The 16,788-nt window shown below is 40.0% G+C and overlaps 1 protein-coding gene across 17 annotated transcripts in view; it reads left to right on the top strand.

The window, feature by feature from the left end:
* Positions 1–16,788, top strand: part of mycbp2 (MYC binding protein 2) — a 306,540-nt gene that overhangs the window by 40,628 nt on the left and 249,124 nt on the right. For all 17 annotated transcript variants that reach the window (XM_062533688.1, XM_062533704.1, XM_062533694.1 and 14 more), the window contains 2 exons: positions 4,614–4,710; positions 9,117–9,190. In XM_062533688.1, coding sequence (XP_062389672.1) covers positions 4,614–4,710; positions 9,117–9,190 — 171 coding nt within the window. The remainder of the gene's footprint in view (positions 1–4,613; positions 4,711–9,116; positions 9,191–16,788) is intronic.

Genomic DNA, 16,788 nt, shown 5'->3' with positions numbered 1-16,788 from the left:
TAATCAATCATTGACATGCCAGAGAGGAGTGTGTATTAAGTAAAACTCCATTGTATTTGTTTTAAGACATTACAACTCAGTGCTACTAGATATGCATGTTAAATGAGCATACCTTGGATTCAAGTTGTTCCAGATTGCTGATTTGAGCTCCTTAATTATAGACGAGTCTTCAGCAGTACATCTCATCTGACTTAACAGCTGGGACTGCAGGGTGCAACCATGGACATATTTAGAGAAGCCTCTTCAGACATAGCTAGCGTGGCTGTTTTCATTGGCCCTAGACTTTTCACTACGTCCTCTGCTGTGGTTATGTCCGTCTCTGTCAAGGTGCAGATGTCACTCTCCTTTCTGCGCACGTCAGATGATAGCAGAACTGCAGAGATGGCTGGTTGCTGTTCTAAGAACCGTTCCAGCATCTCTAGGGAGCTGTTCCATCGAGTAATGACATCCATCACAAGTTTATGTTGTGGCAACTGAAGAAGTTTTTGCTTCTGTTCTAGCATTTTGCTTGCTGTGGTGCTTCGGTGAAAAAACGAGACAATTCGCTTTACTCGCCCCAGTAAACGCGCGACAGCTGGAGTTTTTAGACCGGCTTGTGAGGCCAAGTTGATAAGGTGTGCAAAACACCCCATGTGGAAATGGCCCATCAGCTGTACCGCCCTGACAATGTTCGTGCCATTATCTGTAACAATTGCAGGGTCTTTGTCAGATATTTCCCACTCCTGTATTGCTTCGGTTAGCAGATCTGCAAGATTGCTAGCAGTGTGGCTCATTTCAACAGGTCTCGTCTGAAGCACGTTAGACACTAGCCTCCATTCATCGTCAATGTAGTGAGACGTTATGGTGAGATATGACACGGTGTTTCTAGACGTCCAACAATCACACGTCAAAGCCACTCTTTCTGCAGATCTTAGGGAATTCGCGAGATTGTCTTTTGCTTCAGCGTACATTTTGGGGATAACTGTTTCGCTTAAGTGCTTGCGAGTAGGCAGAACATATCTTGGTTCCAGTCTCTTAACGAGAAGTCGGAAGCCGTCATTTTCCACAACGCTGTACGGGCGTATGTCTTTACTGACAAAGATGGCAACTGCCTCATTAAGGCTCAAGGCACGTTGGGAATGTGGAGGGAGTTTAGCCGCAAACGTCTTTTCCAGAGCAGTCTAAGTCAGTGTGGTGCCTGGATAGGTGGTTTCTGAGATTTGTGGTATTTCCACTATATTTTACCTGGATTTTGCATAGTTTGCAGATTGCATTTCTTCTATCCAGTTCCTCTCTACCTTCGAAATGTTTAAACCCGAAGTGTTTCCACACATCAGCCTTTAGGCCAGGGCGTGATTTTATTGGTGCAGCTTCAGCCATGCTTGGTTCGCTCTGTCTTAGGTTTTGGTTTTGCCGGTCTCACGTTTTATAGGTCTCCTTGCGCGGTCGCGCAAAGTAGTGCCTAGACATTAGTGCCTAGCTGACAGGAAAAGATCGATCCGCAAATTTTGAATCAATATCGTATTTTTCAAACGCGAAACGATATTGAATCGTGAATCGATTTTTTGAACCCAGCCCTAATATTTACCTTTTTCCATCCAGCTGTTTTGTGAGTCTGGCGATACAACTTTTCCCTCAATTCTAAAAATGGTGGAATAGCCCTTAAAGCTCACCTCAGCTCAAATTCAAGTATGAACATAGAGGGGAGGCCAGACACAGATAATAAGTAAATAAAGTATATTTATTAAAGAATATCATAGCGGAGAAAGTCAGTGTAGTGGAGTGAAAAATCACAATGTCGGGCCACTCAGTATCTAGGGGTATTCAGAAGTGAAGCAGAAAACAAAAGCGGAAGGAAGAGGAGGAGAGAGTGTTTGTCCGTTCACACCAGGGGCCTCATTTATAAAACTTTGCACAGGGTGTACGCCAGAAGATGGCGTGCGCACAAAACTCTGAAAATGCGTGCACACAGAAATATTCTGATTTATAAAACCGTGCGCACACGTTCCACGCCAATTTCCCTTTATAAATCATGCTCTACTCTAAATTTGTGCGTACCCATAATTGCCTATATATTCAGCGAAACGCCCTTAATGAATATGTATTGTCTGTGGACAACATGCCAAAAGCAGCGGGAAAGACAAACGCAACTTCATTGACTGTTTGTGGGTTCATAATTGGCGTGAGCAGCCACCGTTTCAGCGGATACCCACTGTCACCTACAACATAACTTAAATGAGTAAAAAGTTGAATGTTTAGAAATGGTCGAAAATTGAAAAAAAAAAAACAGTTATTAAGGCGAGCATTTCCTTTGTATTAGAAACCAATCGCGAAAGTTCATAGGCGGGTCTAGGCTTTAGAACGATATCTCAATGGCTGTGTTTCTATGGTTTCAAGGCTGTTTTCTCGAAACGTTCATGAGTTATTTAAATTACAAAAGTCGAAGGTACGCGTTGTTTTCGATGGTTCCTCCAGGCTAGTACGATTGAAACAGGCGGGGGACAAAACTAGCATAACGTTTTAAGCTATACTTCCATAACGTCAATATTTGACAACATAACATGATTGGTACTTCAAATAGGTATTATTTTAGACAGAATTGCTGACGGGCTATACATACGTCTCGTTGAATGTCTGTTAAAGGGACATTGTGTAAGATTTCCAATGGTTTGTTTCCAAAATCAACATTTCCCATTCATAAATGTGGCCTCATTCATGTGTAATTACCACTACCACCAATTCGAAGCATTCCTATTGGCTCAGAAGTCCTCATTTGAATATCCATAGCGCGGACCCGGCTCTCCATTTGCGTGCGCCATCTTGGAATACGGGTGCGCGCTACGGACATATGCGATTGCGAAATACTACAGCTCCGTCTTTGACTTCTGAAGGCAGAGACCATAGCTATGTCTATGGCAGAGACTATATCTCGGATCTATCCATTTCCTACATTCAGCGATGTAAGTTATGAACCCGTTTTCAACAAGCCACCTGTCTATCTAACATTCCAACACTGAAATTGTATTTTCCAAATAAACAAATAAAGTAACTTTGATCGTGATCTGTCACTGTCTCCGCAATGGCCTTTAGTTTAGTTTACATAGCCACGTAAAAGGCTTTCTAGACCCACAGACAGTTGATAAACTAACCTACCATAGTTTTACTAGAACTAGAAGTTCTACAAAGTTTTACAAATTTGCTGAACGGAGGAGGATGTTTCAGGTTAGTTGCAAAACATTCACGGGCACCATATTATTGCCCTCTTACGTGTCACAGTCATTTCTATACCAACTAAGACTGCAGATTCGTAAAGAAACGCAAGCACCCACATCATAAGTGTTTCTTAATTAGGTTTGTACCAAACATGAAATTTTACCGTGACTCGAGGAGCTGTAAACAGCTGTGAGGTTTTGTACAAAACCGCTAGCTACCACTTCCCATTACGGTGCAAACGTTAGCGAGCTAGCTCGGTTAACAGGCTAAATGAAATGGTTTGTTGTGTCCGAAAGTGTGTCTTATTGGTATCACACACAAGCAATGACAATGGAGAAGTTTCGGTTTTATGTTATTTCAGGTTAGTTTGCAACAACAAGTTTAAACACAGTCCTTGGCTACCTAGCTAGCAAGCCTGACTAGCCCTTCCCATTAACTTTCTATGTAGGCCTGTGCTAGCTAGCTACTGTGCTAACCAGCTCGGTTAACAGGCAAATAGAAATAATTTATTACGTATCCGAAAGTGAGTTTTATTGGCATCACACACAAGCAACGACAATAGAGAAAAGTTCTGTTTTGACGAGGAGACTGGAACTAGGGCCATTGTCTTGGTAGATTCACGACGAGATTAACATTATACTGCAACAACCTAATGAATGTTTTGCAACGGCTTGCAAATGCTGGCAACGATGTGCAACGTTTAATCATAGACAGTAAAAGAAAATTGGGTAACACTCCATAATAAGGGTCCTTAACAGATAGCGAACTAGTCATTAACTAACCCTTTGTTAATATTTGTTAATTGTTACTAAAATATCTATTTGCCACAAGTTAGTGTTTTTTTCATCATTAATATAGTAATACTATCAGTATGAGTCTCTCACACTGGAAATTAATGATCACAAGGTTCACAAAGGTCCTCGATAAAACGAAACAGGCAAGCTGAACAATGTACGAAATTATGCGAAATCTACTGAAGGTGATGCTCAGGTTCAGACAAAAATGATGACTAATTAATTGATTAATGATGAAAAAACATTAACTTGTGGCAAATAGATATTTTAGTAACAATTAACAAATATTAACAAAGGGTTAGTTAATGACTAGTTTGCTATTTATTAAGGACCCTTATTATGGAGTGTTACCGAAAATTGCATTTAATTCACACCTCCGCAACAGTTTTGTCTCGTCGCAGATCTTTGGGCATTATGTTTTTTGACCTGAGAAGCTACCGTAGTCCGTATAGGCTGCGATATAATCCCTAACCGCTAGATGGGAGAATTTCACAATGAAATGTCCTCAAGCTTACACAATGTCCCTTTAAGGCATAGCTAGCACATGTGGTATAAATGTTAAGATAGAGTTGTTGACACTGTATAGTTTGTGTGACCCATGTTTTGTGTTGATACATTTATACCTAGGATTGCCTGCTGTATTGTGATATGAGTAGCCACAATGTAACTGCCATTAGGATCAACCCTGAAACACTGGAACAAGAGGGGACCATCGCCATGCCAGGTACTGTATCTCTTTCAGAAATCAGACTAATTATGTCATTTCACATGGTTGCTGTGGTAGATACTTAGGGCACAAGGTGGATGCAATCTTTATAATTATCAGGGCAGCAGTAGCGCTATAGTAGTAATGCTATTTTGGAAGCACAAAGTTAAACCAGATATAAGGTAGTAGTGTGTCTGATCTGGTCATCTAGTCAATTTGCTTGTATGTCTGTAACAGTGAGCAAAGAAACAGGATTTTAAAAAAAGCACAAGGTTGCTAGCTAGCCTGTTAAAAGTGTAATGATAGGCTAAACTCACAATATGGTAAGAGGGAAGATGGGGGGGGGGGGGGGGGGGGTGACGATGACGTCGAACATATGCGCGTCGTAGTCACGACCAAACGTTAGCGATTGGGTAAAATCAGGCCCAATCGTTTCAAACTTCAACAAAGTTCAAGCCTCCTGCCTGAAATCAATTCTGAATGGAGTAGGTCCAGACCCTCTGTACGATATTAGTACGAGTTTGGTATGACCAGGCTAGTGTATTAGTGAAAATTGAAAAAAACAACCGATGGAAAGATATTAAAAGTTTGCAGTGTTGTAAACGCACAGAATTGAGATGCCTATATCCCCCTTATTAGTAAAGAGCCTGAGTGTGATCTTGGACGGAGATATTACACTTGACAAAGGGGTCAAATCAGTAACCAAAATTAGTTTCTTCCAATTAATAAACTTCCAAAATCAAGCCTTTTCTGGCTTTTTTAGACTTTGAAAAAGTAATCCATGCCTTCATAACAACTAGACTGGATTACTGTAACTCCCTATATGTTGGTCTTAGCCAGGCCTCACTTTCCCGCCTACAACTGGTTCAGAATGCAGCAGCTCGCCTTTTAACTGGTACACGAGAGCACATGAGTACATGAGTACATGAGAGCACATCACTCCCATCTTAGCCTCCCTTCACTGGCTCCCTGTTCACCATAGGATTCATTTTAACATTTTGCTAACTACTTTCAAATGTTTGAATGGCAAAGCCCCCAACTATCTCTCTGGACTACTACATAGATATACTCTCCTGTTAGAAGTCTTAGATCAGGGGTCTCCAACCTTTTTGGGGATGAGGGCTACCCGAAGAACTCAAATCATATGGAGGGCTACCCATTTGAAACGAACAGCCCCTCACAACCTTTTATGCGAGGGTAACCCTCCTAAATAGTGGGTGATTTACAATGTCAAATTATCAATATTATGTGCCGTAGGCCCATACGCCTTTATATATTTTAAACAACTGTATTTTCATCTGATTCTTCATTATTTTAATATCAATATGCAACACTACCAGCATCTTGTTCAGTTTGTTCATTTCAAAGTTTGCATGGGGAACCTAATATTTATTTTTTAACAACAAAAAAAAAGTTTTGTGCAACTAATAATTTAGGTTAGCTACATTTTTAAGGTAATACTCACCATTAAGAATTTTGAGGCTGTTTAAGTTCTGATTTCAGTGGACAACTGTTTTTTTTTGAACATTTCAATAGCAATCACCAACACCACCTTCCCTAACTTATGAAGACGCATTTTATAGTTATTGCACGTCTCCATGATCTGACAACATGTTGCGCCCGGTAGGTTAATTGGATCATGGCATAGCCTACATGCCACACGATTTCCAGCGCTACACGGAGGAGAAAAGGCCCGTGCGCTACAGTAAAGCAAACGTTTTTCAGTCCTTGAACAATCATGCACGAACCGAACCGTATGGGACAAACACGGAATGGGCACAGAACTTTAGCGAAGACACGCTTCCATTTGCCACACCAGACGAGCGAGCTTGTTTTTTCTGCATGTGTGCGAGCAGCATGTATATGCGCTCCACTTCCGTTGTCGATTGAATGGGAAAGGCATTCTGAGCCAAAGGCTAAAAGTTAACCAGCTAGGCCTACAACTTAAGGCATCACCACCAATATCAAGTTAATGTTAATGTAGTTAAGGCTACAGATTGTTGTCTACATACATTCTTAAAATGGTTTAAATGATTAAAAACGTCACAACGGAGGATGTTTTTAGAGCGTGATCTGCAGACGACTTGTGGGCCACTTTTAGAAGGTGCGCTGCGGGCGCCTCATATGCGTCTCGCGGGCACCACGTTGGAGACCCCTGTCTTAGATCTTCTGATCTATTTTTGCTGACTGTTCCCAAAACTAAATTTGAATGTAGAGGAGACCGTGCCTTTGCTGCTTTTGCCCCCAAACTCTGGAACAATCTCCCCCACCACACACTGCAAAAAATGGCTTGTCTAATAAAATCTAACCAAGTGTTTTAATCTTATGATCTATTGATATAAATTCACTTAATTTAAGGAAAGTTTGTCTTATTTTAAGTCAATTCTTCCTGAAAATAAGCAAAATTATCTGCCAGTGCAGTAAGTGAATTTGTCGTAAAACACGCAAATTTATCTGCCAGTGCAGTAAGTGAATTTATCTTGATAAGACTCCTTAAAATAAGTCAAAGTCTTCTTAAATTAAGAGAAATTATCTTTTGAGAGAGCGCTAGGTAAGTATTTTCATACTTAAAACAATATCAAATAGATTATCTACCTTAATATAAGATAATTACACTTGGTTAGATTTCATTTTTTGCAGTGCATTAGACTAGCACCTTCTCTAAACACTTTCAAATCCCATCTCAAAGCCGATCTCTACTCCTTAGCTCCTTAGACCCCCTCCCCCCCCTCACCACCTTACCCTAGATTTTAGATGTTTAACTTCTTTACTCTGTTTATCTATCATTATTGCTTTGTTTTTATGGGTTTTTATACTTTGTTCTACTATTAATATTTTATTTGCATATTATTCTCACTGTATCTACTCTACCATTATTTTGCATTACTATTTTGTTATCATTATTATTATTATTATTATTACTTACTATCTTTACTATGATTCTTTAAAGTTATTTTATAGTTATTTTACTTTATTTTTTACTTCACTTTTATTTTATTTTATTTTATTTTATTTTATTTTATTTTACAGCACTTTGGTCAACTGTTGTTGTTTTTTAAATGTGCTATACAAATAAATTGACATTGACATTGACATTATTGCATTTAGAATCCTCTTGACTAATCAGACGTGTTTCCCCAAGCTGGCCACTAGGCTTATCTTTGCATTCCTTTGCAGAACTGCTTTTTGTTTCAGCACTCTAATGTGCTTCTATATTTGAAAATGTGCCTGCCTAGGCTACTTGCAGGTATTAATGTTTGTGCTGGAGGATTAAAAGTTGTATTATTTTGAATCTGTTTTGTTCATTGTGCGAGCAAGAACTCTGTCAACTGACACACTGCCAGCCTTCGCTGGGCCTAGCAAAAAAGATACTGAAGATTAGGCTATATCGCGGTCACTCATCTAAAATCTTAACTAGCCCAGGTATCAAACGTATGCTACACATCAGGCTACCTGGCTGCCGACTATGAGGGCAGCGAAAGTGAAAGTAAGGCTGCGATCGCACAGTCAGTCGAAGTAAATAACAGTTAAAGTAAACAACTTTTTCAAATAACTAATCCGGATTGCACTCCGCTGCTGCTGGGGCTTTTGCCTAAGGCAACTGCATGAAATTACAAGCCTTACAGTGAAAGACGTAGGCTAGCTACTGATCCTATAACGATAACGAAATAAATGGTTTATTTTAACACGGTGGAGAAAGACTTATTTGGCGCTTAAGTGCCGTAGCCTCGCAACAAATTAGAGCTAGAATTTCCTAGTCGCAACAATAATAATTCATTTGTAGCCTACAATTTTCTTCTTAAACATGTAGCCTAATAATGTTTATGTTCAATGTAGGCTACAGTAGGCTACACTGCGAGACATGTCGCCTTAAAAAGACAATAACACATTCACGTTGCAAGGAGGACTTATTTGAACAAGACGGTAGTCTCAGACTAATACCTCTTTTAATTTAGCACTGTTTGGCTGACAGCTTCTAAAGCACCCTACATATGCATCAGTTCTAGGCTCAATTTCACTTCCAGAGAAAGGTTTTTATTTCTTATATTTGAGCTTAATCTACAGTAGAAATAATTGTGGGGGTGCGGCATCACAATGGTTGCTTTCCATCGTGATGTCTGTCAGTCATCACGATGGACAATGATATCGTCCATCGGCACAACCCTACTTCAGCTTGGTTGCGTTGTTCAGTTGAGTTGTTTGTTCTCATAGCTAAAGTTTAATTTGACATCATTATGTTCCAGTCCTTGAGTGGATAAGTGTTGCTGCCAAAATGGTTTTGTTTGTGAATGCTCAAATAGTGGTTACATTATTTTGATACATTGACCAGAAGCAGCAATGACAAGGTATGGATGTAAAATGGTCTCTTTCATGCTGGTTCCTCAGATCATTGTGTATGAATAATGCACCTTATATCTTTGAAGGTCTGAAAACCGATGGACAGAACATTGTGTTCACTGATGGAGATCATATCAATCAGATTGCTGCCTGCAAAGATGTGAGTTCTAATTCTCAACAGAGCAATTATCCAATGTTTGTCATTACAACAATAGCCTGCAAAAAATAATATACCGTATAATATACTGTTTGTGTTATGTTAAGATAAGAAAAACACTATTTGGTATTGTTTTTAGTATACAGAGACGTACCTGGCACTCTCTCATAAGATCTTTAATTTAATAAGACTTTGACTTGTTTTAATGAGTCTTACTAAGATAAGTTCGCTTGCACTGGCAGCCCAATTTGCTTGATTTAAAGATAAATTTGTTTAATGCACTGGCAGCCCAATTTGCTTGTTTTCGCGTTCAGACGTCTTAAAGGACAGACTCTTAAATTAGATTTAAGACAAATGATTTTACGCTGCTAGGTATAGTCTCTTTATACTGAAAACAGTATAAGCTAAAAAAAAATATCTTGATATAAGATTAATACCCATAATATAACACTTGGTTATATCTTCTTAGATAAGCAGTTTTTGCAGTGTAGATCCTTGCTGAAGTTAAGGGCCATAATCTTTGAGATGGGTTGTGTCATTAATGTGCATGACATGTGTCATGTCATTCTTATGACGGTTACATGTCACCCTTATGTAGACCCCTTCAAATAAAGTGTTACCTTATTATTATTTACAAATGGACAAATGTGACTTTGCACAAGATGATGCTGTGAATAGATGAAAATTAGGTGCCTGTCTCTCACTGCTTTTTCACAAACTTTGAAATATTAATATTCTTTAATTACTTTCCTACTGTTACACATTTGGTGAATGAAATGTTTAAGAGAAAAGCAACCACAGATAAATAGACAAGACCAATGAGTCATTGACATTCTGGAACACATATAGAAACGACACACACTGTTGAAATAGGGTCTATCCGTTTGAAATCAATAACGTTGTTGCTGCCCCAACTCATATTTTGTTCAAACCTTGTCTATCTCATGAATGGATCCCAGATCACTTGTGTTCTGGAAAGTAAACTAAATGAATGAGGGAATGTGAGAGCTGGTCTTGTGATCCGATTATTAGTAGGCTTGCTGCAAGGCAAGCGCATCTATTGTTCTTCCAAAGCAAGCACATTTCAAACATTTTTATTCAACAATAATATTATTTACTAGAAATGGCATTTCCGAGGACCTACAAGAGTGGGCTTGCAAAAATGCTAACTATGCTAACAATGCTAACCAGGTTGATTAGCTTACTTAGCTGATGATTAATTTTCTAGCATTTATGCTAAAAATGCTAACTATGCTAACCATGTTACCTATGCTAACAATGCCAACCTAGCCAGTGTTTCCCACACATAGACTAATTTGTGGCGGTGCCCCACAGATTCAGCACCGGCCGCCACATATTGCGTTTCGTTATTCTTTTTTATTTATTTATTTATTTTTTTACGCTATTGAAAAACATGCAGCATTCGTTAAAAGTACATTATGTAGGATTTTAAGTGTTTTAGTACCTCAAGTCAACGTCTGCATTCATAAATAGATCCTCTTTGGTGTAAAATAACCTATGCCAATGATCTGACTTGTCCTACTGGGCGGAGAATCACTTCTCTGCATTTACATAGGAAGGGACGTTCACCGGAAGGCTTCCATGTCTTTCCGGTGTATAGAACAATATGAACTGCCGAGAGGGACATAAAACACTACCTGTTAATACCGCTGGGGAAAACGCGTTTCACATTACATAGAGAAGCAGCGTGAAGACGGCCATTTCTATACAATCTAAGACTGCAGATTCATAAAGAAACGCAAGCACCCACATCATACGTGTATCTAAATTAGCTATGTACCAAACATGACATTTTACCGTGACTCGAGGAGCTGTAACCAACTTGTAAGGTTGCGTGTACAAAACCGCTAGCTAGCTAGCGAACATCACTTCCCAGGCTACGCCTTCGGTGCAAACGTTAGCTAGCTAGCTCGGTTAACAGGCTAAATAAAATGGTTTATTGTGTCTGAAAGTGTGTTTTATTGGTATCACACACAAGCAATGACAATGGGGAAGTTTCGATTTTATGTTATTTCAGGTTAGTTTGCAATAACAAGTTTAACCACAGTCCTTAGCTACCTAGCTAGCCAGCCTGACTAGCCCTTCCCATTAACTTTCTATGTAGCCTACTGTGCTAGCTAGCTATTGTGCTTAGCTCGGTTAACAGGCAAAGCATTCATTTATTACGTGTCCGAAAGTGAGCTTTATTGGCATCACACACAAGCAACGACAATAGAGAAAAGTTATGTTTTGACTAGGAGACTGGAACTAGGGCCATTGATAGATAGACTTTATTGATCCCCAAGGGGAAATTGTCTTGGTAGATTCACGACGAACCTATACTGCAACAACCTAATGAATGTTTTGCAACGGCTTGCAAATGCTGGCAACGATGTGCAACGTTGAATCATAGACAGTAAAAGAAAATGTAATTTAATTCACACCTCTGCAACAGTTTTGTCTCGTCGCAGATCTTTGGGTTATTTTTTTGACGTGAGATGGCTACCGTAGTCTCTATAGGCTGCGATATAATCCCTAACCGCTAGATGGGAGAATTTCACAATGAAATTTCCTCAGGCTTACATAGTGTCCGTTTAAACTGAATTTCCTTTCCTGCTCTCCCTCTCTGTCAATCACGCATCTGTCTCTCATACACACAAACACACGCCCACACACAGCCCCTCCCTTCCGTGCACACCGCGTCTGTCTCCATGAAAACCAACGATATCATCCCTGGAAGCGTGGTCGCACTGATGCACATGGCGCTGCTCGGGTGAAGCATAAAGTTCTTCCGCAACCTTTGAAGACTATGCGTGCAACATTTCCAAACAGTAGATGTAAACTCACTCTCCTTGGCCCGCTCTCGTGCGCGCTCAATGGACACCCGCCCTCGACATGCACATTTAATCTAGATAAAACATTCACAATCGTGAACGCAATGACGCACAGAAGACGACTAGCTAAATTACTGTTAGATCCGTTTAGCATCATTAGTAGGCTATGCTGCAGACATTTGATTAAAACTCTTGCATTCAAGTTGACTGACCATCTCAATATCAATGTTTTTGTCCCAAGGAGAAAAAGTATTAGCTTACCTGAACAGAAACTGAACAGTCCAACCAGTAGAGCATGATAAACTTAGCCTGCTACTTTGTTTACAATATTTTGAGGCTTCAACCAGACAGCTGAATTTAAGAGGTGGAGTTATAATATGAATAGTAGGCCCAGGCCATAATCTGCATAAAGATTGCTGTTATGAATATCAGAAATGTCAAAAAAAATCATTCACATTATATGGCAGGAGAGCGCTGGGTGCACCTACATTTTGTGCCGGTACACCCCCCCCCCCCAGACCAAGACGGGGCGACCACCACATTGCCTTCTAATCTGTGGGAAACACTGCTAGCTAATGGCTTCTATTATGTCAACAATGCTTAAAAATCACAGGCTGCAATTCATTTCAATGGGACCGAAAACCGGCAGAAAACGGGAATACCGGAAAAACGACAACCGGCAGCCACCCGAAAATAACTGGCATAATACACCGGATCAGGCCTGATTTTTTAGTGTTGGAACCACGTCGATAGCTCAAACGCTCTAGGAGAAGAGGCGTCTTAAAAAAGTGGGTGAACGGGAGTAATAAACTAGAAATGTGCATGTCCGAGGACCTGCAGGAGTGGGCTTGCCCATGTGCAGATCGCCAAAAGGATCGCAACGGTACCTCATATTCGAAAATCGGCCATACGGGTCAAAAGTTACAAGAATACAAGGAGGTTCATTTGTCATATGCATATCATTACATGATCTGTACATGGATTGGCTTTGAAAAAAACAGGTTGCAGCACGATGCTGGCGAGACATCACCAAGGCCTGTGTGGACATTTTTATTATATGATATATATGATGTGATAAAAAAATTATTTCCCCATTCGTTTCTATGGGACCGAAAACCGGCGGAAAACGGGATCGGAACTGAATTTCTAGTGTTGGAACCGCGTCGATAGCTCAAACTAGGAGAAGAGGCGTCTTAAAAAAGTGGGTGAAAGGAATAATAAATAATTACTAGAAAATGTACAGTGGGTATAGTAAGTATTCACACCCATGCTAAAGTTGACTAAAAAGAGGAATATAAAATCATCTTTTGAGAATTGATTGTAATGCCTTAATTCAAAAAATGAGCAAAAATCAAACCGCTAAGGACACAAATTTTCTTTGTGATTGAAGAATGTATCGTAAATAGATAAATGTTCTTCCTTAAATACAGGTTGCATAAGTAATTGACCCCTATGTTAAATTCCCATAGGAGCAGGAGGATTTTTTATATGTTTTTATTTTTAAAGGCTAGCTATTTCATGGATCCAGGATATTATGCATCCTGATAAAGTTCCCTTGGCCTTTGAAATTAAAATAGCCCCACATCATCACATACCCTTCACCATAGCTAGAGATTGGCATGGTGCTTTTTTCCAGTTAGCCTATTAGCCTGTTTGATTTGCATTGAGCTCAATGAGCATCAAACAGGCTAATAGGCTAACTGGAAAAAGCACCATGCCAATCTCTAGCTATGGTGAAGGGTATGTGATGATGTGGGGCTATTTTAATTCCAAAGGCCAAGGGAACTTTATCAGGATGCATATTATCCAAAGCCTGGCTCCATTTCACTAAACGTGATGAAATTTCTGCCGTCTGCAACCAGTGTAGTATATATTGTTATCGTGTAAGGGTAGTAATACCAGCAATATGTTAAAACATTTGTCCGTGAAGCATGGTATTTAGTAGAGATGCACCGATCGTTCGGCCGCCGATCAGAATCGGCCGATTTTCACGTGATCGGCCACGACCGGCGACCGGCCGGTCAGTCTGAGACATGCCGATTTTATGCCGGTCAAATGCACTCGCACCTACTTGTAACAACATCACACAGCTGAGTTAGCAAAGTTTGATGAAGCTAGCAAAGGCTAACACTCAGGGCTGGATAAAGCGCTAATGCTGAGTTTTTCTATGCAGTGAACGCTGTGCTTTGCTATATTGCGTGGAATTTACTAAGCTGTCACTTCAGGTTACGTAAACAGCGCACATCACCGCCCGTCCTTGCCGCTAATTGCGTGCTCACAGCTGAACCACAAGCGCTGTCAACAAGCAGCAACATAGCCACGGCAGGAATAAACATCGTTTTGCTTCGGTTTGCCACCTTAGCATGTATTCTTTCACACTAATAGGCTACAACAACAAAGTCCGATTTACACATTTAGAGGTTTATTTCATTACCTTTTGTCTACTCACGCCTGTATATTTCGTCAAAAGTAAGCATTCTAACATGTCATACACTACCGCGACCGTGATACAAAACATATCATGTGTGGTGTCGTTCGAAAGCTGTGTTTCTCCTGCATGACGTTATGCCATCCAAATATGGACACTTCCTTTGTATCCGCAAGCAATCGCAAAAGTTCAAAGAAGAGTGTAGTAGACTGAGTATGCATGCCATTGTAGCACCTATACACCAAACTTTCCAGTTATACACTTATCAGTATTCTGAAGATATTTATAGTTGGATATTGTATGTGAGAAGAAAAAAATAGTAGTCCTACAGTGCATTTCTATTAGTAGTATGTGAAATGAATGTCCCACACTGGGAATACTGCAGGTGAAGAAGACTTGAAGAAGAATCTGTCTATTCACATTTTTTTTACCAGCCATTGATAAGTTGATTACATTTTTATATTAACATGTTGTATTAAAGAAAGGATAGAAAATAACTCTTTTTGTGTGATGTAAAGTGGTTAGAAGATGCCAATCGGAATCGGCTAAAATCGGTATCGGCAGGTCAAATTCTATGAAAAATCGGAAATCGGAATCAGCCAAAAAATTGCAATCGGTGCATCTCTAGTATTTAGTAGCCTCGCGAGCCATCCACGTACTTCTGGCCAAGGATTGTCTCCACTACGAGTCTGGCCGTGCTCCTCTGTGGAGCATTCTGCTCGGTAGAATTGTAACAGAACGCCCCCCCCTCCAGAAAGCAGCCAATAAACGAAGAGACGGGTTGGTGGGGGCGAAAGGGGGAGGGCGCTCGTGACGATGACGTTAAACGCCTGCGCTATGTTGTTATGAGTAACTATCGCCGATTGGGTGAGAGCTGTCCAATCAATTCAAACCAGAACTGGGCGTTACTTCCCGCTTCCTGCAAGCGCTTCAGAGCAAAGAAATGCCAGACCATAATACGAAATGAAATGGTAGTATTATGGGATGGTTAGGACCAGGCTAGGTATTTAGCTCCAAGAGTGTCATGTTCGACAGCTTACGGAGGGGTGCTAACGTTGCCCGGTCTAGGGCTCCAGAGTGCATATGCGCCCAAAATGTTTCAGAGTGTGCCTGAAAATAATTCTAGGTCGCACTGGTGCACCTGACGCTGCTCGGGTGAAAGCATACGTTTCCTTCACACGTTTTAATTGTAGACTATGCGTGCAACTTTGCCAAACTGTATAGAAGTAACCCCCTTGGCCCGCTCTCTCTCCCTCTCCCTCTCTTGTGCGCGCAATGGGCACCCGCCCCTCGACATGCACATTCACAATCGTGAAAGCAATGACGCATAGAAGACAACTAGCTACATTATAATAATTTCGGTTAGCATCATAGCGTAGGCTACTGCACAAATTTGATTCAAACTCTTGCATTCAAGTTGACTGATCATCTCAATGTTTTCCAACTAAGACTCAAAAGGGCCTGTTCCAAGGAGAAAAAGTATTAGCCTACCTTGCAACTTAAACACACGTGGGGAAACTGGACAGTCCAACCACCAGTAGACTAGGCTATAATAAGATAGCCAACTATGCTACTTTGTTTACAATTTGAGGCTTCAAGCCGACAGCTGAAATAAAGAGGCAGAGTTGTAATATGAATAGTCATGAATGTCATGAATATCAGAAATGTCAGTAGTATAGATTAGAATATATAAAGAATTATATTATATTATATAGATACTGTAGGCTATATACATCTTTATAATTCTTTATAAAGAATATGTATATTCCTTATTGTGTTTTGAATAAAGACAAGCTTTTTCTACGCCTTATTGTTAAAAAATCATTCACATTATATGAAAGGAGAGCGATAAAAGGTGACCTTTTGGCGTTAAAGCCAAATGAAATGAAAAATGTGAGTGCACCTAAATTTTTTGGGAATCGATAAGAGAATTGATAAGGAATTCGATTGATAGGCAGAATCGATAATGCCATCGATATTGATAAAAACGTATCAATACCCATCCCTATATGGGACTGCGTTTAGGCGCATAGTGCCATCTAGTGTAGCGGAGTAAAACATTCGTTGGCCTACTTTGGGTCTGCTCTGGATATAATTGGGGGAAAATTGAGACGTGTGAAACACATACTGTAGCTGAAACACTATTTGACTGAAATTAGTAGCCTATTCAAACGTATCTTGTTATATAAAAAAGACTCAAATGTTTTGACCAAAAACTTGACTAAGATACCTTGAGTTTTCTTTTGACTAAAACGAGACTAAAATTATGAAACTTTTAGTCGACTAAAACTAGACTGACAAAAATGATATTTGAATGACTAAATATGACTAAGACTAAA

This window comes from Sardina pilchardus, chromosome 4 (genome assembly GCF_963854185.1).
Source record: "Sardina pilchardus chromosome 4, fSarPil1.1, whole genome shotgun sequence".
Taxonomy (NCBI): Eukaryota; Metazoa; Chordata; class Actinopteri; order Clupeiformes; family Clupeidae; genus Sardina; species Sardina pilchardus.
This window is presented reverse-complemented; position numbering and strand designations above follow the sequence as displayed.